The following is a 25500-nucleotide window of genomic DNA, read 5'->3' as shown; positions in this document are numbered from 1 at the left end:
TTGAAGAAATTCAATGATTCTCAAATTTTTTGCAAGAATTTAAATGAAATTCAATATATTAATTTTAATTAAAATTAAAAATATTGAAACATAAAATTATTAAAGAAGATAGGAAACAAAAAAGTAAATTACAACTAAATCAAAGAAGATAGAAGAAGAAGAAGATATTAATATAGAGAGAAGATATAAAGATAGAAGATGTTAATTGAATAATTTTATATTTCTAAAAAAAATGTATTTTTCATTCTTTCCAGCATTTCCATTTTTTAAATTTATTTAAAACATTATAACGTCATAATAATAATTAAAATACCCTTAAAAATAATAATAATCATTTTAAAGAATTGCTATTTTAATAGAAAAAATATATTTATATATATATTAAAACATAAAATTATTAAAATATTAAACAAAAAAAAATATAAACTGCGAACAGATATTTTCAATTAATAAATAAAAATTTTAATTTATTTATATAAAAAAAGAAAATGCAAAAATATATTAATTAATAGAAGATGAAATAATTTCTTTAATGGCATTTGAACCATAATGACGTCACAATTTGTTCACAGCATTTGCTAAAAAATTGTGACATCATAATGGTTCAAATTCGCTGAAAAAATAAAGTTTTAATTATTTAAAATAAAACGTTGAAAAAAAAATGCACGCGCGCTCGCGCGCGTCAGTTTTTGCTAGTTAATTATTAAAGTCTGTGGTTTTTCATTCTGTCCGTTCGCAGTATGAAGTTAGTTGTTAGTTATCATTTGCGAATTATTATCATGATTTTTTTGTTTGTTTATATTTTTCGTGATGTTTTGACATTTCCGATGTTATGTTATGCGGTAGTGCGGGTGTTTTTAAAAAACGTTAAATTGTGACAAGAATTATTGTGTTTGAAAAATCGTGGAAAAATATCTGGTATCAGGCGAGAGGTTACCGTTTTCAGTGGAAAAAAAACTGTAGATTGGTAAATTCTAATTATTAATTAAAATTTTCTTCTTAATTAAATCATTTATATTATTTCATTTTATTTTGTTAAATAAAAATCTCAAAATAACTTAAAAACAAATTTTATTCGTATATCTTATTATTATTATTATTATTATTATTTTTTTTTTATTTATAATTATAATTGATAATATTTATTGTATTTTGATTTATTATTATTGAAAATTTTATGCATTTTTAAAATCTAAAAAAACTGAAATATCGAATTGTCAATAAAAGTTGTATTATTTTCAATTTTCAACGATTATTAATTTTAATTAAAAAATTCAATTTTCCTGAATCAATAAAAAATATCGTTCTAAATTTTATTACATTGGTCGTTTTCGTAAATTACTGTTCAATAATATTAATTATTCAAAATAATTAATTTTTTAATATTTAATTTTTCAAAAATTTAATTAATCTTCAATTATTAACTTATACAGTGCAGGATCTAGACCCGAGTCGAAATTTAGACCCTACTTAGCCTCTGAAAATGTAGGGCTTATTCAGGTTTAGCAGTCGTAAAGTAGGGTCTGATTTCAATACAATTTTTAAAAACTAGACCCTCCTTTGACTCCCAAAATAGGCTGAAATTTGCCAATCTTCCATTTGGAGAAGCAAAGGAGGGTCTACTTCTAAGAAACCTATACCGTACTTTTAAACCTCGTAGACCCTACTTTCATACTCCTAGACTCTACAATTAAAAAAAGAAAAATTTGAAGATTTGCTCAGATTCAAATGAAGCACTTGGGATGAGTAAAAGTGGAATTTTATGTGTTTTATAGCGTCTATATACACGAAGTGTATATAGACGCTATAAAACACATCAGTATTTATGAATTTAGAGTACTTTTTGCATTTGCAGTGTTTCAAGTAATGCATTAAAAAATAATTCTAAATTTTCTTTTAGAATGTAGGGTCTAGGAGTATGAAAGTAGGGTCTACGAGGTTTAAAAGTACGGTATAGGTTTCTTAGAAGTAGACCCTCCTTTGCTTCTCCAAATGGAAGATTAGCAAATTTCCGCCTATTTTGGGAGTCAAAGTAGGGTCTAATTGTATTAGAATTAGACCCTACTTTACTACTCCTAACACTCAATAGACCCTGAAAATTCAGGGTGAAAGTAGGGCTTAAATTTCGACTCGGGCGAGTCTAAATTTTTTGGGAAGAGCGATCCCTTTAGTGTGTGCTTTTTTTGATTGCTATTATGAGTGATAATAGCTCCTGGTTCTTTTATGTTTAAAAAATTGTTCGAAATAATTAATTTTTCAAAAATGAAAAAAAAAATTCAATTGTTTCAAATTTTAATTAATTTTAAAAAAATGATTTTACACAAAAAATTTATTTATTTTTAAAAATAATTGCAATTCAAAATCTATTTGAATTTAGTATTTTAATAAATTACTTTTTTTATTATGTTAAAAATAAATTGTTTTTTTTAAATATTTTATTAATTTTTTACAATATTTGAATTTTAAATAATTCAAAAGTCAATTATTAATTATTCAAAAATAAATGAAACAATTTTAATTAATTCAAAAATAAATTATTCTGTTTTTAATAAAAATTTAATTATTTTGAAATCATTGAAAAATGTAATTGTTCAAAATAATAATTAATTATTCAAATATCAAAAATACAATTAATTCAAAATTAAATTATTTCATTTTAAATAAAAAATTGAAATTAATTTATTGGCACTTACGTAAAAAATAAACGTATTTCTGTGTGTGTTTGTGTGTAGAATTAACTTATAAGTGCTTTCTTTTGCAAGAATTAAACTTATCGTTATCTTCTGTTCAAATAAAATATAAAATGTTAACGTTTTTTTTAACACAATATTATAGAAAATAGATTTTCTAAAAAGAAAAAAAAATAATGAACTTAAAAAAAATACTTTAGGCACCGCCTTTCATTTCAACTATTTAAATACTATCAAGTCTTTTAAAGACTATATGGGTGATTCTCCAAAAAGCGGTCACTTTTAAGTTGATAGAAATTTTTTTTTAAATTTTTAAAAATTGAATTTTCTTTTATTAATTACTATTCATTGGCATTTAAATAAACTATATTTAAAGTAGTTATGCTACAAAACTATTTAAACACTAAAAATATTAAAATTATTTAAATTTCTACAGGCTCATTTCGAATTTTTTTCACGTCGCTCTTTTTCGACATTTACTTTTTTCTGTTTGTTTAATTATTCTTTTATTTTAGACAATCCATATCAACTATATTTATTTTAAATTACATTTATTAATAAACATTAGTTTTCGTGTAATTAGCACTTTTCGCGTAATTGAAATGAGATGTCAAAAGTAAACAGGAAAACTAACCTCATCAGAGACGTATCATCAAGGGGCACTGAAACTCATATTTTTTCTATATAGATATTATTAATTGAATTAACTGATTTATTTTTATCATTTTTAAAATTATATTTAAAAATATATAAAAAGATTAGAAAAATTTCAACTTTATTACCTATTTTAAAAAAACTTTTAGGCACGGGCACACTTTTTACTTGTTTCGCACCTGCCACGTGCAAATGGTTTGACACGACAAAGGACTCCACGACAAAGGAAATTCGTACAAAATCCATTCGTACATATTTTAAACAAAATAAAATAAAAAAATGGCTAGGTATACACTTTTGTCCTACCAATCTGTAAGTTTTCATCCATTTTTTATTGATATTTATATTGAAATATTAAAGTTATGACAGCGCACGACAAAGGAATGAATAAAAATACGCAGTGTTTTTCTAGTGTTTTTTCTTAAAAATATGAAAAATATAATTTATTTTCCAATTTCTCTTGGAGATTTGAAAAGTGACATGTTTTTTCTTTAATTTCCAATTAATTTTGATATAAAAAGTGCACGTCTTATAGTTTATTTATACACGTTTATCCTTTGTCGTGCCAGCATGGAGATTTTTAAAGACACTTATATTTTAATAATTATCAATAACTATATTGATGTATTAAAAAATTTCATCGATAAAAATTGAACCTTTTGAGTTAATCTTTCACAATATTTATTGAATAATTGAAGATAGTTCTTTTTTATAAGTAATAGTACTTTAAAGTTTGGTACTCAGAGGTAAGGACATATTGAATTGCTGTTTTCCAACTGTTAAATGTTGTTTTCCACTCAATTTGTGTTAAAAAATTATCGTTTTTCATAAAGGGTATAATAAATGATGTTTAAATAATATTTTTGGCCAATGTTAATATTTAAATGTTAAGATGTTTAGAAGATATAATTGAAAGACATGAAATTACCCACTTTCAGGAGAATCACCCATATAAAGTCTTCAAATCATGAAAAATACATAATAAAAAATTGAATTATTCCGAAATAAAATTCAAAAATCAACAAAACAATCAATTTACAATTAGGGCCATTTGGGGTAATTGTAAACAAGGGATAAATGTAAACAATAGATGTTTCAACTAAATTTACAAATTTAAAAATTAGTTTTAAAAACTTGAAAAAAATTGTTCATAAATTTAAATTACTTTAAAAATATCCAATTAAAATTATTAAAGAAACACAATTATTAAACAAAAAATAAAAAATAATTCTTCAGAAAAATTTAATTAGGGTTTCCAAAATTGATTTAATGATTTTTAGCGAAAATTGAATTATTTTCATAAATAATGACATTTTTTGAAGAAATTCAATGATTCTCAAATTTTTTGCAAGAATTTAAATGAAATTCAATATATTAATTTTAATTAAAATTAAAAATATTGAAACATAAAATTATTAAAGAAGATAGGAAACAAAAAAGTAAATTACAACTAAATCAAAGAAGATAGAAGAAGAAGAAGATATTAATATAGAGAGAAGATATAAAGATAGAAGATGTTAATTGAATAATTTTATATTTCTAAAAAAAATGTATTTTTCATTCTTTCCAGCATTTCCATTTTTTAAATTTATTTAAAACATTATAACGTCATAATAATAATTAAAATACCCTTAAAAATAATAATAATCATTTTAAAGAATTGCTATTTTAATAGAAAAAATATATTTATATATATATTAAAACATAAAATTATTAAAATATTAAACAAAAAAAAAAATATAAACTGCGAACAGATATTTTCAATTAATAAATAAAAATTTTAATTTATTTATATAAAAAAAGAAAATGCAAAAATATATTAATTAATAGAAGATGAAATAATTTCTTTAATGGCATTTGAACCATAATGACGTCACAATTTGTTCACAGCATTTGCTAAAAAATTGTGACATCATAATGGTTCAAATTCGCTGAAAAAATAAAGTTTTAATTATTTAAAATAAAACGTTGAAAAAAAAATGCACGCGCGCTCGCGCGCGTCAGTTTTTGCTAGTTTAAATTAAAATATAATAGAAATCAAAGTAAATAATGAAAAATATTAACAATAATAAAATAAAGAGACAAAGCAGCTGTTAAATTATAAAATTAAATAAAATGAAATATAAATTTAGTAAATCAGTAGTAAAAAGCTGTTTAAGTCAGACAAAAGAATTTATAATTTAAAATACAATGAAATTCATAATAAACAATATAAAATATAAATAATAAAAAATAGACTAATTAGCTGTTAAATGTAGTAAATCAGTAGTAAAACACTGTTTACGTCAGACAAAAAAATTTCTAATTTTTTCCTAACAATATAATTTTCCTAACAATATAATTCATCGTTAGGAATGAAAATAAAGTTAATAAAACAAAAAGAGGCAAATTAGTAGTTATGAGTAGTAAATCAGTAGTAAAACACTGTTTAAGTCAGACAAGGAAATTTAGAATGTAAGATATAATGTAATTCAAATTAAATTATGAAAATTGGTGAAATAAAATAAAATAGACGAATTAGCAGTTAAAGGTAGTTAATTAGTAGTAAAACACTGTTTAAGTCAGACAAAAGAATTTATAATTTAAAATACAATGAGATTCAGAATAAATAATGTAAAATAAAAATAATGAAACAAAAATAGACCAATTAGCAGTTAAATGCAGTAAATCAGTGGTAAAACACTGATTAAGTCAGGCATCCGATATTTTTTAAATTCTTTTATAAACTAAAATACAATAAAAATCAAAATAGCCAATGAAAAATGAAAATAATAAAAGAAACATACAAAACAACTGATGCAAAATACTAAAGTTAAGTAAATTTAGTGAAATAATTTAATTTAATTTAGTAAATCAGTAGTAAAACACAGTTTGCGTCAGACAAGAAAATTTGTTATTTAAAATACAATATAATTCAAAATTAGAATATAAAATAAAATTAATAAAACAAAAAGAGACGAATTAGCAGTTAAATGTAAAAAAATAAGTAGAAAAACACGGTTTAAGTCAGACATGAAAATTTTTTATGGTAAATACAACGAAATTGAAAATATATAATATTATTGAAAAATTATGAAATGAAAGTGTCAAAATAGCAACTAAATGTAGTTAATCATAAGTGGAGTCAAATTAAATAATAATAATTAATTAATTAAGTTAATTTAAATTCACTTTCAGTAGTAAAACCTTGCTTTAGTCAGACAAAGCAAATGTTTTCAAAATAGTAGTGGGAAATATTGTTTCAGCAAAACAAATGAATTAAAACATTAGTCATTTTATTTTTAGTAGTAAAAGGCAGTTGCAGTCAGACTAATATTCTCTCCTAAGTAGAAAGACATTTTTAGTCAGACTAAACACGCTTGTAAGTAATAAAAGTAATAAAACAGTAAGTAATAAAATAAATTTAGTAAAAAAACTAAAAAAAAATAAAGAGAAGTTAAAAGACTTAAAAGTACTGTTAATGTTGGAGAAAAAAATGAAAATATCAGCTGTATTATTTTTAGTAGTAAAAGACAGTTTGATTCAGACTAATATTTTATTTAGAATAATTTTATTTAGAAGTAGTAATAGACATTTTTAGTCAGCAATTAAATACAGTGAATCAGTAATAGAGTGAAATTAAATAATACTTAATCTTTTTTAAAAAACTTACCTTCGAGTGGAAATGTGGGAATGCAACCGACTCTAACCTCGGCCATGGCACCAGTAATTGCCTGACTAACATAGACGAAGCAATACTCGACGAATCTCTCGGTGAAAATGTCACAGTCGAAGGTCAGTGTATGTTTTCCTGGAGGCGCTTTCAATTCTGCAACATAATGAAGGGATGAAGGTGGTGCAAGCGACGCGACGTCTGCCCTCAGGCGGCCGTACACTCTCACGCGATCCTCAGGTAATCTGCAAGACGGATATTCGAAAAGAACTGAGACACCACCTGAACCCGAATCGCATGGATAAACCGATCGAGCGTGAACGTTGAACACAAATTGTTCTGACCACTCCACCTGCAAGTTAATTCAATTTCATTAATGCCTTAAAAACGGAAAATGGAAAATTATTTATTTTCAATAGAAAATTATAAAGAAATAACTCATTTTTATACTAACTCGACTCTAACTAATTTTAACTAATTCGATTCCAATTAAAAATATTCTAAATTTGATTCGGTAAAAATATTCTAAATTTGATTTAGTAAAACTGTTTACTAATTTGAATTAGTGACTTTTTTCCATGGAATTAGTAAATTTTACTAATAAATTAGTATAAATAACTATTTTTTATTATTTTTTAGTATAATTTACTAATTTACTAATTAATTTTACTACTAAATAGTAACTTCCACTAATTTATTAGTAAAATTTACTAATTTACTAACTTACCAATTAATTTTAATACTAAATAGTAATTTACACTAATTTATTAGTAAAATTTACTAATTTACTAATTAATTTTACTACTAAATAGTAACTTCCTTCCACTAATTAGTAAAATTAGTAAAATTTATTAGTAAAATTTACTTATTAATTTTACTCCTAAATAGTAATTTCCACTAATTTATTACTGAAATTTACTAATTACTAATTAATTTTACTACTAAATAGTAATTTCCACTAATTTCAAAAGCAAAAAGTCAGTTACTAATTCAAAGTAAGTAGTAAACATTTTTACTGATTCAAATTTAGAGAGTTCAATTCTAAATAATTTACTAAATCTAATAACTTAATGCTAATTAATTAGACAATTTTATAATAAATTAATTTAAATAACTTGAAACTTTTAAATAGAAAATTAATTAATTTAAATAAGTACTATTTAAATAATAGAATTCTCGTACAATTTCTTTATAAGAATTAATTTGAAAAAGAATTTCAGTTCAAAATTTAAAAAAAATATTTAAAGAATTGGACAAATTTCAGTTTTAATTTTTTAGAAATAATTAAATTTCAAAAGGTTTTACATTGAAAGTATGTTGAAATTTTAATTCCTGGTGGACAAATTAAATAACCCAGAAGTATTCAAATATTTATTAAACAAAAATTAGTGAAATTTGAAAAATTTTATTTAGAAATTCTGAAAAAATGAGGTATCTATAAAAAACTGAAATTAAATTTTTTTTAAATATTGTTGAATTCACGAAAATATTTTTATCAAAAATTAAAAAAATAGGAAATTTTCTCTAATATTAGATATAAAAATGAATTTTATATTTCATAGAATTTTATTTTAACACTTTTTACAAAATTATTTTTAAATATTATTGTATTTTTTGAAGAATTGTAATTAAAGTTTTGGAAAATAATTAAATTTTACAAAAAATTTTGTATTTAAATATTTCAATTATCGTTGAATTCTAATAAGAATTGATTTAAAACAGAATTTCAGTTAAAATTTTGAAAAATAGTTGAATACCTATACAACAAGAATTCTAAGAAATAATAAATTTACAAAAATTTTTTTAAATTGAAATATTTTTAACATTTTAACACTTTCTGAGTAATTGTATTAAAAAATTCTTAAAAATAATTGAGTTTTGGAAAAATTGCACATGCAGTTTTTAGAAATAACGAAATTTCAAAAGGTTTAACATTGCAATTATTTGAAATTTCAATTAAAATAAATAGCAATAAGTTTTTAAATATTTGTTTAACAAACATTATTGAAGTTTTAGATAATAAAATACATACATAAATAAATAAATATAAAAATAAATAAATAAATAAATAAATAATTAAAGGTAGAAATTCTAATAAAATAAGGTTTTTAAAAAATCGTAATTAAAATTTTCAAATATGGTTTGAATTCACGAAAATAATTTTTAAAAATTGAAATAAAAGGAAATTTTCACTAATATTATAAAAATACATTTTATATTTCATAGAATTTTATTTTTACACTTTAAAAAAGTATTTTTAAATATTATTGTATTTTTTGAAGAATTGTAATTAAAGTTTTGGAAAATAATTAAATTTTACAAAAAATTTTGTATTTAAATATTTCAATTATTGTTGAATTCTAGTAAGAATTGATTTAAAACAGAATTTCAATAAAAATTTTGAAAAATAATCGAATATACAACAAGAATTCTAAGAAAAATAATTATATATAAAAATTGTTTTAAATTGAAATCTTTTTAACATTCTAAACGCTGTAAAAGTATAATAATATTTAAAAGTTTATTTTAAAAAATTATGAATATGTATATTTTTCTTTAAAAATTATTAAATTTTTGAGTAAAATAATTGACTTTTAGAGAAATTGCATTTACAGTTTTCAGATATAACTTCAAAATGTTTTACATTGCAATTATTTAAAATTTAAATTAAAATAAATAGCAATAAGTTTTTAAATATTTGTTTAACAAACATTATTGAAGTTTTAAATAATTGAAGGTAGAAATTCTAATAAAATTAGGTTTTTGAAAAATTGTAATTAATATTTTTTTGAAGATAAAAAGAATTTAATTATATTACTTTTGAAAATTGATCAAAAATATAAACGTATTTTTGAACGATTATATTTCAAAAAATTATATTTTTCAAAAAAAAAAATAATAAATTTTTAATAAATTTGAAAAAAGAAAGTTTTTGTAATTAACAATGGGGAGTAAATATTCAAGCGCGCGTGTAAATATGCTAGTTCTGAATAATTAACTGATTCTAATAACTTATTACTAATTAATTAGCTAATTTTAATTAATCAATTCTAATCACTTGAAACTTTATAATTAAAATTTGAAAATTAATTAATTTAAACAAGTAAATTTTCAATAATTCAATTATTTTAATAACTCAATTGTAAATAATTAAAAATAAAAAATAAAATTATAATTAATTTGTATAGATAAGGAAAATTCTGAAAAATTAACTTATTTTAATAACTCAATTTCAATAATCAAGCAAAATATAAAATATAAAAAAATTACTGATAGTAAATTTAGTTACAATCGACAATTAAAATATTTAAAGATATTTTTTCCTCTTTTTAGGATGAAATTAATCGAAAGTCTTCTACATTATTTATTCAGGTAGTTTGAAAACAGTGGCTCTTAAAATTACAAATCCTTGTTTTCTTTGTCCCAATAAAAATACACTTTGTTCTTATACAGAATGATAAAGCTGAAGTTTAAATGAACGACTAGGATTTGTTGAAAGTTGAATTATATATCTGTGTGAAGGATTTTACTGATCCCTTTGAGTCACAAAGAGCCAACTAATTCTATATAAAATGGAACATTCATACTCTTTGTGCTGTTTAATTAATTTCAAATTATCCACCAATGTTTCCATTTTCAGTATTCATAAGCTATAGAGAGTTGAAAAATTTTTATGTCTCATGCAATTGACAATTTTAACGAGGTATGTATTTTTAATTTTTTTATTCTATTGGAAAATGTCTTTTTTGTTTCAATATTGGTAATTGTGTAGGAAAATTACAAAGTGATGAGTAAAACAATTAATAATAAATTATTAAAACGAAAAAAATTGTGATTAAATAAAAGAAAATTGATAATAAAATTTAAAACTTTAAAAAGCTTCTAAAAAACTTCAAGAAAGTTTTTAGAAAATTATTTATAAATTAAAATTAATTAATTAAAACTTGTCCACAAATTAAAATTAGTAAAAAGTTTTTTTTTTTTACTTTACTTTTTACATTTTTTCCTGTTTTATAAGTAAACTTTTTGTATTAAATTTTACTTTTAATGAAATTAAAATAATTAAGAATTAAAATTAAAATTTGAAACTTAAAAATTTTCAACTAATTTCAATTATAATGCCCTTTTCACTGATTCAGAATTAGAGAGGAATATTATTCGTGGTAGATGAACATCAAATGAAGCATTCTATTTGTAACAAAAGCTCAATTTAGTTGATTTATCAAGTTTCAATCTCAAATAGAAACTTATCTAATATCTAAAATAAATTTGTTTGATTTAATTTCTTGAATTGAAGTTAAGTATTGTATAGAAACTGCATTTGAAAGTGGATCTCAAAACTTTTAAAGAACTAGGTTTCGATTCAGTTAAAGAAAAAGATAAATCTTTAAAGATTTACTATCAGTTTCTTTCTCCTGTTTTATCGTACTTTCAGAAGTTTTCTTTTGTAAATGTAAAGTTTTCTTGATCTCAAAGTGAAGTAAACATTTTAAAAACTCTTTATCCATTTCAAAAACAGAAAAAAAGAAGGAAAAAAAATCTTCTTTTCCTTTTCCCTTGTTTTTTTTTTATTTATAACTTATTAAAGTGTTTTACTCTACTTTTAATATTTTCTACAGGATCGAAAAAAATTTTCTCTCGCATCAAATTAATGAAATTCTTTTATAACATTTTTATAATTTTATATTTACTTTCTATTATACTGTGTAAAATAACGCGCTTGTGTAATTTCTAACTATGTCAATAAATATTTAACAATAATCTCTATTAACAATTATCATTTTCTTTATGAAATAAAATAAAATTTAAATTCTTTTCAAGTATTTATTTAACATAAATCAAAAAACAGAAATTTATAATAAATATAATAATATATTCAAAGTGGCTACTTGTATAAAAAAATTAATAAAAACCGTGGCACAAGTGCAATCACGAGAAATATTTTTAATATTTTTCTAAAAAAAAATAAATTTTTCACAAAAATTATGGTTATAATTGTTGCAATTTTTTTCATTTATTTAAAGGAAATAGAATTTTGTTAAAAATCGTGATTAAAAAATAGAAATTAAACTAATTTTTCAACTCTTTAAAAAAATACTTGAGATTTTGTTAAAAACTTCTAATTAAGAATTATAGAAATTATTTCCAATTTTTTTACTTACTTCTAAAAAAAATTGAAGTTTTGTTAAAACATTCTGTCAGAGAAATATAAACGCTACAAATTTATTTCCTTTTTTTTTGAAAAGAAATAACTGAGATTTTTGTAAACAAAAATTGTGGTGTAGAAATAGAAGTTATGTAATTTTTTTTATTTATTTCCAAAAAAAAAAATTATAACTTCGTTAAAAATCGTGATTAACAAATAGAAATTATAGAAATTACTTTCCTTATTTTTCAAATAAATCTTAAAGTTTTGTAAAAATAAATGTGATTCATAAAAATTTCTTTCCTTTATCACTTTCAAAAATTAAAAAATAAACAGAATTTTGTTAAAAAAATTTGATTGGAAATAGGAATTATACAAAATTTTCTTTTCAAAAAGGAATTCATAATTTTGTGAACAAAATTGTGATTGAAAAACAGAAAATATACAAAATATTTTCCATTTTCTAATCTTAATATTTTAACAATTTTCTATTTTATTTAGAAGAAAAGAATTTTGGAAGACTTACAGTTAAAATTTTCATAAAAAATTATTATACATTGAAAGTATTTCGACATTTTAAGCAAAATTTTAAGTATTTAAATATTTATTTGTCAAAAATGATTGAAATTTGAAAGATTTAATTTGGAAATTCTGAAAAATTAGGTTTTCGAAAAATAGTAATTAAAATTTTTTGAAGATATAAGTACTCAAATTCCCGAAAACAATTTTAAAAAATTGAAATAATTGGAAATTTTGTAAAATTTTATATTTTAAAGAATTTTATTTTTTCGTTTTTAAAAATTATCTATAAATATAATTGTATTTTTGAAGAAACATTATTTCATGAATTTACAAAAATTATTCCATTTAAATAATTCAATAATTCTCGTCGATGAATTCTGATAAGAATTGATTTAAAAACAATTTCAATTAAAATTTTATAAAGTAATTGAATATTTAAAGCGTTATAACAGGAATTTTAGGAATTAATTAAATTTTAAAAGGTTTTTAAATTAAATTCCTTGAAAATTTAAGAGAAGCTAAAGTATAAAAATATTAAAATTTTTATTTTAAAAAATTATTATTAATTATATTATTTTTCTTTAAAAAATTCTTCAAGTTTTTTAATAATTTAATTCAAAAATTCTAACAAAATAATTAAGTTTTGAAAGAATTACAGTTGCAGTTTTTAGAAATAATTAAATTTCATGAGGTTTTTCAATGAAATTATTTGAAATTTTAATTTCTGTGGAAAAAAAATAAAAATAAGTTTTTAAATTTTTGTTTAACAAAAAATATACTAAAGTTTTTTTGAATAATTAACAATATTTCAAGTTTTTTTTAATTTCCAGATTTTTTATGTTTATAATTAAAAAATTAATATTAAATGAAATTAATTAATATTAAAAAAAAACGCAAAATAAAAGTGAAATAATAAATCAAAACTTTTTATAGATTAATAAACACATTTTTCAACTAATTAAAAAATAAAAACAAAAAAAAAAATTTATATTGTATCTAAAAACATATTTTCTATCAAAAGGCACAAAAGCATTCACAAAAGTCTACATTCAAACTTCGGACAAAATGAATAAATAACTACAAAGATTATTATAGTTAATATTTTTATATTTATTTTATATTAAACTTTTAATTAATATTTTTCAAATTTTTTTAAATTATTTTTTAATTAACATTTTTATAAATACCTCGAGAGGAAAATTCTCCAAATAACTATTTCTATTCATAAAATCTAATAATTTCCATTTTTATTTTTTTATTTGGAGTGTTTAATTAAAATTAGTAATACTGTATACATTTCTATTAAAAAAATTTCAATTCAAGTCAGTTGTAAAAATGTAAATTAAAATAGATGTAGCGCCAGAATCTCTTCATCAGCAGAAATTACTTACTGAACATTTATACATAATACACTCTATCAGTCTAGTTTGTCCAATGCTTAATAACTAGGTCTGTGAAGCTGGCCGAACCACTTTTATAAAAATGAATTTAAATTATACCATTAATTAGTGCTCAATTAGTGCTATTTTTGTACCATATTGCCGAATTTAGTGCTCAATGTTTATTTAAAAAAAACAATGGTTCTGCTGAGTGAACGTTCCGCTGGCCGGACCATAACGAAAAACGCTTTAAAAACGCCAACAGAATATTTATAAATAGCCTATTATTTAGTGCTCAATTAGTGCTCAAAGATTAACAAAATAAAAAATTTTTTTATTAATTATTTATTTAAAAAAAAAAAAATTTTTTGAATGAGTGAGTAATCCGTTAGCCAGACCATAACGAAAAACGCAATAAAAACACCAACAAAATATTTATCGATAGCCTATTATTTAGTGCTCAATTAGTGCTCAAAGATTAACAAAATAAAAAATTTTTTAATTAATTATTTATTTAAAAAAAATTTTTTTTCGATTGAGTGACTAATCCGCCAACCGCACCATTACGACAGACACGTCAAAAATCACAACAAAATATTTATCAATACCCTAAAATTTAGTACTCAATTAGTGCTTAAATATTAACACAATAAAAAATTGTTTATTAATTATTTATTTATAAAAAACATTTCTTCGAAAGAGTGAACACGTTAAAAATGTTTTAAATTCGTTTTATAATTCGTTTTCTTAGCCTATAATTTAGTGCTCAAATAATGTTCGCAGATTAAGAAAATAAAAAATTTTTTTTATTAATTATTTATTTAAAAGAAAAACTTATTCAAATGAGTGAGCGAACCGCTATCCGCACCATTACGAAAAACACATTAAAAACGCCAACAAAATAGTTATCAATAGCATATTATTTAGTGCTCAATTAGTGCTGAAAGATTAACACAATTCAAAATTTGTTTATTAATTATTTATTTAAAAAACTAACTTATTAGCTTATTACTAACTCAGCGATCCGCTGGCCGGACCATAACGAAAAACACGTTAAAAACGCCAACAGAATATTTACAATTAGCCTATTATTTAGTGCTCAAAGATTAACACAATTCAAAATTTGTTTATTAATTATTTATTTATAAAAAACATTTCTTCAATAGTTCTAGAGTTCCTGATAGTTTTTAGAAATAGTTCCGGCAATTAAATAGTAAAAAATAAGTTTTTTCATAATAGGGGGCCAACTTCACGCAGTCCCTCACTATTGAAAAAGTGGATTTATAATTAGAGTTTTGAGTTGTTTTAATAGAGTTCTAGAGTTCCCTTCCTTTTCAAAAAATCTAAAATGTTACGTTACAAGAGTTCTAATCAGATTTCTGTGAGCCCCCAATACTGTTCGATAAAATAACTATAATAGGTAACAATTTTCTTAAGACCCAAAAACTACTGAATTACAAGACCTTAAAGTTTCAAAAAAATTCATTTTTTTGTTAAATTTAGAGTTCTAAGAGTTCTGATGAGAGTTCTGCGAGCCCCCAATAGTGTTCGATAAAAAACCCTGAAACCAATTTTTTCAAAACCTAAAAACTATTAAACTACAAGACTTTTATGTTTCAAAAGAAATTTGGTTTTTTTAAATTGAAAGTTCTATGAGTTCTAATCAGAGTTTTGTGAACCCCCAATAGTGTTTGATAAAAAACCCTAATAAGAATTTTTTCAAAACCTAAAAACTACATAACTACAAGACATTGAAGATTCAAAAAAATTTGTTTTTTTTAAATTAAGAGTTCTTGTAGTTCTGATCAGAGTTCTGTGAGCCACTCATGGAGTTCGAGAAAAAACCCTAATAACAATTTTCTCAAAACCCAAAAACTACTGAATTACAAGACTTTAAGGTTTGAAATTAATTTGTTTTTGAATAATTGAATAAGTTCAAACACTTAGTCATGTAAAGTTGGCACTACTTTTTAAAAAAATCAAAATTTTAACAAGAGTTCTGGGCACTTTAGCAATAGTTCTCGAGTTCTATAACGATTATTATTTAAATAGTTCTGATGATTGACAAAAAAAGCGACAATGAAAAAACTTGGTGTTAACTTTGCATAGAACTATTATTTATGCAAAAAAGAGTTTTGTTCTCATATTCTGAAAGAGAATAAAGAGTTCTACAGTTCTCTACCAAAAGAACAAGAGTTCTGCAAAATTTCGAAAGTTATTAACAAATTAACCCCTTGGCTATCAACGAGATTTCCACTGTTCGGGCCAAAAGTTTGTTGAAAAAATTTTTAATGGATTTTTATGAAACTTGGTACCTTAAGGTTTCTAGGGTCGCTGATTATAATATATAATAATATATTATATAATATTATCTCTCTATATTACAAAAAGATATCGCCGCCGCTGTTTCAAGATTTTTTGACCTACAGGTCGAGAGTTGACCTGTAGTTTTCCCCTCAAAATTTAGGTCAATTTTGAGGACTGTGTTGACCTAGACGTCAACATTTGACAAACAATTTTCGCTACCCTCAAAATGTAGGTCAATTTTGAGGGCAGTTTTGACCTACGCATCAAAATTTGACAAAGAATTCCCGCTACCCTAAAAATTTAGGTCAAGTTTGAGGGCAGTTTTGACTTAGACGTCAAAATTTGTCAAACAATTTCCGCGCGCAGACTTAATGATGAGGTGAAGTTTGCCATCTGACCTAACAATGTAAGGTAATTTTATAATTGTGTTTGCTCTTACACCTATCATTTTGACCTAATTTTGACGTTTCATTTTTTACTCTCTCATTTAGTTACGTCATAATCTATGTGTAATTTGACTTTTATTTAACTACAACTTAAAGGGTTAATCTGACATCAGTATGATAATTTTTGGTAAAATCAAATGTCAATAAATACCCTGACATTAGCTGATGAATTTAATTTTTATAGTTTATTAAAATTTTTATATATTTTTTTACTTTTATTTTTTTATACAGGGGAGGATGGGGCAAGGATAGTAAGTTTTTGCTTATGCTCAAAAATCGAGTAATTCATGGTATATTCGCATTTTAACACCAAAAGATGATAGTAAAAATTGGAAGTCAATCTGTCACCATTTGCGAAGTTAGGAGTTTATTTTTGAAAATAGTCTATTTTGCTAAAATGTCAACGTTATGTTTATCATATTGTTTTCTATATTAGAGTTTCAGAATATTTATTTACGTAAGTGTTTTTCGGAGTGGAATTTCCTGCTGAACACGAATATTGTATTTATTTTCAAATTAATTCACGTCGTTCCTTAAAATTTAAAAAAAACTGAAATATGCGCTCAAGGGGCAAGGATAGTTATAGAGATAATACGGCACGGTAAAATCCTGTTAATGCCATTGCAAATTTTAAAAAAGTGTTTAATTGTTCTTTTTAGGTTGATATACATAATGGTGCGTAATTATATATGTAAAACAAAGCTTATTGACCAAGCAATTGGTAGTTGTCTGAAGATTTGGGGTTCACAAAACTCTGATTAGAACTCATAGAACTTTCAATTTAAAAAAACCAAATTTCTTTTGAAACATAAAAGTCTTGTAGTTTAATAGTTTTTAGGTTTTGAAAAAATTGGTTTCAGGGTTTTTTATCGAACACTATTGGGGGCTCGCAGAACTCTCATCAGAACTCTTAGAACTCTAAATTTAACAAAAAAATGAATTTTTTTGAAACTTTAAAGTCTTGTAATTCAGTAGTTTTTGGGTCTTAAGAAAATTGTTACCTATTATAGTTATTTTATCGAACAGTATTGGGGGCTCACAGAAATCTGATTAGAACTCATAGAACTTTCAATTGAAAAAAAAAAAATTTCTTTTAAAACATAAAAGTCTTGTAGTTTTGTAGTTTTTAGGTTTTGAAAAAATTGTTATAAGAGTTTTTTATTGATCTAGATGGGGGGCTAACGGAACTCTAATTAGAACTCTTGTAACGTAACATTTTAGATTTTTTGAAAAATTCTCGTGTTTTCAATTATTTGTTTATGACTTCGGATTATCAGAACTATTCAGTCATGTAAAGTTGGCACTACTTTTTTGAAAAATCAAAAATTTTACAAGAGTTCTAGGCACTTTGGTAATAGTTCTAGAGTTCTCTAACGATTATTTAAATAGTTCTGATGATTAACAATAAAAAAAGCGACAATGAAAAATCATAGTTCTAACTTTGCATAGCACTATGATTTTTGCAAAAAAGAGTTCTGACCTAATATTCTGAAAGAGAATAAAGAGTTCTAGAGTTCTTTACTAAAAAAACAAGAGTTCTGCAAAATTTCAAAAGTTATTAACAAATTAAAAAAACATATGAAAATAATATTTTGCAAGTTCTGAATAGAGTTCTGGCATCGTTGCGAAGAGTTCTATAAGTATGTCTAATGACATTTTGTTCTAAATCCAAAATCAAAAAAGTTACGAGACTATGAAGTTTTTTAAAATTTTCAAAATTTAAAATTCAGAGTTCTGAGAGTTTTGTAAAGAGTTCTGGCATCGTCATAAACAGTTGTATAAGTATTTCTAGTGACATTTTGTTTTAAATCCAAAATCAAAAAAGTTACAGGACTTTGAAATTTTCATAAATTTTCAAAATTTTAAAATTCAGAGTTCTGAGAGTTCTGAAAAGAGTTCTGGCATCATCATAAAAAGTTCTATAAGTATTCCTAATGACATTTTGTTTTAAATCCAAAATCAAAAAAGTTACAGGACATTGAAATTTTAAAAAAATTTGAAAATTTGAAAATTCAGAGTTCTGAGAGTTCTGAAAAGAGTTCTGGCATAATCATAAAGAGTTCTATAGGTATTCTTAATGACATTTTGTTTTAAATCCAAAATCAAAAAAGTTAGAGGACTTTGAAATTTTCATAAATTTTTAAAATTTTTAAATTCAGAGTTCTGAAAGTTCTGAAAAGAGTTCTGGCATCATTAAAAAGAGTTCTATAAGTATTCCTTATGACACTTTGTTTTAAATCTAGAATCCAAAAAATTACAGAACTTTAAAATTTTCAAAAAATTTAAAAATTCAGAGTTATGATTAGAGTTCTGGCATCATAATAAAGAGTTCTATAAGTTAGTATTCCTAATGACATTTTGTTTTAAATCCAAAATCAAAAAAGTTACAGGACTTAACTGTTTGAGGAAAGTGCAACATGATTGTCCCAAAATTATTAAACATTAAATCCTCAGAATTCTGAATTTTTAATTTTTTTAATTTCTTGAAATCTTCAAAGTCCTGTAACTTTTTTGATTTTGGATTTAAAACAAAATGTCACAAGAAATTCTTATACAACTCTTTATGACGATGCCAGAACTCTATTCAGAACTTGCAAAATATTATTTTCATATCTTTTTTTAATTTGTTAATAACTTTTGAAATTTTGCAGAACTCTTGTTTTTTTAGTAAAGAACTCTAGAACTCTTTATTCTCTTTCAGAATATTAGGTCAGAACTCTTTTTTGCAAAAATCATAGTGCTATGCAAAGTTAGCACTATGATTTTTCATTGTCGCTTTTTTTATTGTTAATTATCAGAACTATTTAAATAATCGTTAGAGAACTCTAGAACTATTACCAAAGTGCCTAGAACTCTTGTAAAATTTTTGATTTTTCAAAAAAGTAGTGCCAACTTAACATGGCTCAACTATTCGAATAAAATGTAGGGAACTCTAGAACTCTATTAGAACAACTCAAAACTCTAATTATAAATCCACTTTTTCAATAGTGAGGGACTGCGTGAAGTTGGCCCCCTATTATGAAAAAACTTATTTTTTACTATTTAATTGCCGGAACTATTTCTAAAAACTATCAGGAACTCTAGAACTATTGAAGAAATGTTTTTTATAAATAAATAATTAATAAACAAATTTTGAATTGTGTTAATCTTTGAGCACTAAATAATAGGCTAATTGTAAATATTCTGTTGGCGTTTTTAACGTGTTTTTCGTTATGGTCCGGCCAGCGGATCGCTGAGTTAGTAATAAGCTAATAAGTTAGTTTTTTAAATAAATAATTAATAAACAAATTTTGAATTGTGTTAATCTTTCAGCACTAATTGAGCACTAAATAATATGCTATTGATAACTATTTTGTTGGCGTTTTTAATGTGTTTTTCGTAATGGTGCGGATAGCGGTTCGCTCACTCATTTGAATAAGTTTTTCTTTTAAATAAATAATTAATAAAAAAAATTTTTTATTTTCTTAATCTGCGAACATTATTTGAGCACTAAATTATAGGCTAAGAAAACGAATTATAAAACGAATTTAAAACATTTTTAACGTGTTCACTCTTTCGAAGAAATGTTTTTTATAAATAAATAATTAATAAACAATTTTTTATTGTGTTAATATTTAAGCACTAATTGAGTACTAAATTTTAGGGTATTGATAAATATTTTGTTGTGATTTTTGACGTGTCTGTCGTAATGGTGCGGTTGGCGGATTAGTCACTCAATCGAAAAAAAATTTTTTTTAAATAAATAATTAATTAAAAAATTTTTTATTTTGTTAATCTTTGAGCACTAATTGAGCACTAAATAATAGGCTATCGATAAATATTTTGTTGGTGTTTTTATTGCGTTTTTCGTTATGGTCTGGCTAACGGATTACTCACTCATTCAAAAAATTTTTTTTTTTTTAAATAAATAATTAATAAAAAAATTTTTTATTTTGTTAATCTTTGAGCACTAATTGAGCACTAAATAATAGGCTATTTATAAATATTCTGTTGGCGTTTTTAAAGCGTTTTTCGTTATGGTCCGGCCAGCGGAACGTTCACTCAGCAGAACCATTGTTTTTTTTAAATAAACATTGAGCACTAAATTCGGCAATATGGTACAAAAATAGCACTAATTGAGCACTAATTAATGGTATAATTTAAATTCATTTTTATAAAAGTGGTTCGGCCAGCTTCACAGACCTTAATAACTTTACCTACTTCAATGGAAAAGTACCTTCCACCATAGGCAATTGTATTCAAATTCTAAATTAAAATTAACTATAATAATAATCTTCGTATTTCATTCTTTCATTCGAAAACAATATTTTAAATTAAAAAACAAAAAAATTACATATAATTAGCAAATAAATTTTGTTTATTATATACTTTTTTCTATAACAAATTTCATTTGGCTGATGTAAATTATGCAAATTTTTCTCCTTTCTATTTATAAAAAATAGAAAATTGCTAATTTGTTAAAAAATTATAATTAAGAAATAAGAAATATAGGTACGCATAATTTTTATTTCTCAATAACAATATTGTTCAGGAACCCATTCTTTTCTTTTGAAAAAGAAACATTTCATATTCTATTCTATTTGTCAATTACAAATTTTAATTGAAAATGAAATTGAAACTTTTTAAATTTTTAGAAAATAAAGGAAAAAATTTTACTCAAAAAAAATAATGTTCTGTTACATTTATTTACGAATTTCTTTAATTGTAAAATTATTCGAAAACATCAATAACTTTTTTTTAAATAAATATTTAAATATTATTTTTCCGTAGGAATTAAAATTTTTCAAAACATTCAAATTCAAATTTTTTTTAATTCAATAACTTATAAGAATATTTTTATAAAACATGAAGATAGCGATTGCTCCGAGTCGAAGACTCGGAGTGATCGATTTCTTTATGTTTTATAATAATTAAAGATTACCGAGTGATAAAATCATTGAATATTATTACAGTAACTTTTTTAAAAATTATTTTCATAATTTCAAATCAATTATTATTTTCTACAATTTTTCATTATTTTTTATTGAAAATAATTGAAAAAATGTTATTAATTATGAAAATAATTGAAAAAATTTTATTATTTATAAAAATAATTGAATTAAGGAAATTATTTTTGGAATTGAAAGAAACTAGAATAAATGTGGTATATTAATAATTAAAAAAATAATTAATAATACTCATTGCTCTAATTTTCATTTCAGGTACTAAGTAAGTACATATATGAAATGTACATGTATATATATATGTTTATGCAAAATTATAAATTCTCAATCTCGGTGAATTTCCATTCATTTGAAGTTTCTCATTAAAACATTTGAAAACGTGAATTTGACGAGTTGAGGAGACGAGGAGGTTTGAATTTTCGTGAATTACACGTGTAAACGAAAGGAGAATACAAGGACACTCACCTTAATATAGGCACTGGTAGTTGGAGCATTAGGATTAGCTTCCGAGGGTTTCAGCCTCAGAGCGTAATGTCCGGCCAAACCAAAAAATTCACATCGTAGCTTTACGACCTTCTGTGTAGGAAATCCTTTTACCTCCTCCGTATAAAGCATCTGTAACCCAGAAAAAAAAATGCTAAACTTCATTCGTGTTCTAAAAGTATTACCAAAAGCTTATGCCAATATGTATGGAATTAAACAAAAGTGCACAAAGTAAACTTTCTCAACGTGAAATACAATCATTATTTTTTTTCTTTTCCCTTTGAGCTTTTTTCTTTGCTTTTTTCTTTTTTTACGACACAAGAAGATTATTATTTTTATTTCTAACACTTAATTTAATTTTTATTTATTTTTACATTTTTAATATTATTTTGTGCTTATTTATTTAAATTTCTTTTAAGTTTTTTAATTTTTAAACTCCATATTTTTTAATGTTAGAAATTATTAATTTAGAACTTTTTACTTTTCGTATTTTTTTGTAGTTTAAAACAGAAATTTTTTATATTTTTTCAACTTGGAAATTTATTTCTTGGAAAATCTTAAACAAAATAAAGTTAAAGCCAACATGGAATTAAAATAAATATTCAGCTCATATTAAAAAAATGAATAAAAATTAAATTAAAATCAAAATTCAATTCAAATAAAAATTAAATAATAATCAAGTTGAAATCAATATTAAATCAAGATCAAAATTATATTGTAAAATTTAAATTAAATCAAAACGGAAATTAGAGCAACATTAAATGGAAACAAAAGTTGAATTAAAATAATAATTTAATTTCAATAAAAGTCGAATTAAAATAAAAATTCAATTACAATTATTTTAAATATTAATTAAAATAAAAATTAAATTAAAATCAAAATTAATTTAAAATAAAAATTGCATTCAAATCAATATTAATTAGAAATAAAAATTGAATTGAAATAAAAATAAAATTAAAATTGAAATTAAATTAAAATAAAAATCAAATTTAAACAAAAATTTAAATAAAAATTAAATTGAAACTAAAGTTGAACTGAAAAAAACTGCAATTTTCATAAAAATTGAATTATCATACATAGATATTAAAATAAAATAAAAATTAAATTGAAATCAAAATTAATTTAAATTGAAATAAAAATGAAATTAAAATTAAATTAAAATAAAAGTCAAATTGAAACAAAAATTCAGAAAATTTAAATTTAAACAAAAATTAAATTGAAATAAAACTTAATTTTAATTAAAAATCGCCTTCAAATAAAAAATAATTAGAAATAAAAATTTTATTGAAAATAAAATAAATGTCAAATTGAAACAAAAATTTAAGTAAAAATTAAATTGAAACTAAATTTCAACTGAAAAAAATGCAATTTTCATAAAAATTGAAATTATAATACCTAAATATTAAATTAAAATAAAAATTAAATTGAAATCAAAATTAATTTAAATTAAGAATCGCATTCAAATCAAAATTAATGAGAAATAAAAAATTTATTGCAAATAAATTAAAATAAAAGTCAAATTTAAACAAAAATTAAGTAAAAATTAAATTGAAACGAAATTTGAATTGAAAAAAACTTCAATTTTCATAAAAATTGAATTATAATACCTAGATATTAAATTAAAATAAAAATTAAATTGAAATCAAAATTAATTTGAATTAATAATCGCATTCAAATCAATATTAATTAGAAATAAAAATTAAATTAAAATTGAAATTAAATGAAAATAAAAGTCAAATTGAAACAAAAATATAAGTAAAAATTAAATTGAAACGAAAATTGAATTGAAAAAATACAATTTTCATAAAAATTAAATTAGGTGTAAGACCTAGATATTGAATTAAAATAAAAATAAAATTGAAATTAAAATTAATTTAAAATAAAAATTGCATTCAAATCAATATTAATTAGAAATAAAAATGGAATTAAAGTTGAAATTAAATTAAAATAAAATTTAAATTGAAACAAAAATTTAAGTAAAAATTAAATTGAAACGAAAGTTGAATTGAAAAAAACGCAATTTTCATAAAAATTAAATTATAAGCCCTACATATCGAATTAAAATCAATATTCATTTGAATTAAAAATTCTATTCAAATCCAAAATAGAAATAAAAATTAAAATAAAAGTGAAATTAAATTAAAAGTCAAATTGAAACAGAAATTAAGGAAAAATTAAATTGAAACAAAAGTTGAATTGAAAAAAATGCAATTTTAATAAAAATATAATTACAATAGATATTGAGTTAAAATAAAAATTGAATTAAAATCAACATTAACTGGAAATAAGAATTGCTTTCAAATCAAAATTAATTGGAAACAAAAATTGAATTGAAATACCTGAATATTAAATTGAAATTAAAATAAAAATTCAATTTGAATAAAAATTGAAATGTAATAGATATTGAAATAAAATAAAATTTGAATTAAAAATTGAATTTAAATAAAAATGAAATTAATGTAAAATTTAATTTAAATAAAAATCAAATTAAAGTAAAATTGAATTAAAATAAAAATTTAACTTTTGAAATAAAAATTGAATTGAAATAAAAAATCAAATTAAAATCAAATTGAAATGAAAGTTGAATGAAAGTAAGTATTCGATTGAAATAAAAACTAATTTAAAATAAAAAATTCAATTTAATTAAAAAGTCAATTTATGTACAAATTTAATTAAATTAAAAATTGTATTAAAATGAAAATTAAATTGAAACATAAATAAAAATCAAATAAAAACTGAATTGAAATAAAAATACAATAAAAATTAAAATCGGATAAAAATTGTAAAGTAAGTAAAAATAAAAATTATAATCTAATAGTAAAATAAAAATCTCAATAACTAAAACTATTTATTATCATTATCCAAAAATTCTATAAAAATTATTATTTAAAAATAAATTATTCAATTTTATTTAAATTACTATGAAGCAAGTGCAATAAATTTGTTCTCTTTCTGAAGCAATTACCTGTACAAGTGTTTTATTTCTAGGATCGCAGGACAGAACACTGACGCCACAAAAAATTAGTTGCAATGAATAAGTTGTAATTGGAACCCCCGGGGAAGGTTGACAGGAAACTCCTGTATATTCCAAAGTTGCTAGAACTGGTTGAATAGGATAAGTTTCCAAATGTTGTGGTTCTATAGATAGAGATGGAATCGGCCATCTTACATCCAAAGTTGATCTCATCTGCAAAATAATGATTCAATTACAAAATTTTTAAATTAACATGTACACCAACGTTAAACGCAATTAGAAAACTTATTTAAAGCGGTTTGGA

The 25500-nt window shown here is 22.1% G+C and overlaps 1 protein-coding gene across 5 annotated transcripts in view; it reads right to left on the bottom strand.

The window, feature by feature from the left end:
- LOC122498264 overlaps nt 1-25500 on the bottom strand; it is a 191129-nt gene that overhangs the window by 37891 nt on the left and 127738 nt on the right. For all 5 annotated transcript variants that reach the window (XM_043605921.1, XM_043605925.1, XM_043605922.1 and 2 more), the window contains 3 exons: nt 25188-25409; nt 22205-22354; nt 6997-7348 (listed from right to left, as the gene is read on the bottom strand). In XM_043605921.1, the coding sequence (XP_043461856.1) occupies nt 6997-7348; nt 22205-22354; nt 25188-25409 (724 nt within the window). The remainder of the gene's footprint in view (nt 1-6996; nt 7349-22204; nt 22355-25187; nt 25410-25500) is intronic.

This window comes from Leptopilina heterotoma, unplaced genomic scaffold, assembly GCF_015476425.1.
Source record: "Leptopilina heterotoma isolate Lh14 unplaced genomic scaffold, ASM1547642v1 Lhet_144, whole genome shotgun sequence".
Taxonomy (NCBI): Eukaryota; Metazoa; Arthropoda; class Insecta; order Hymenoptera; family Figitidae; genus Leptopilina; species Leptopilina heterotoma.
This window is presented reverse-complemented; position numbering and strand designations above follow the sequence as displayed.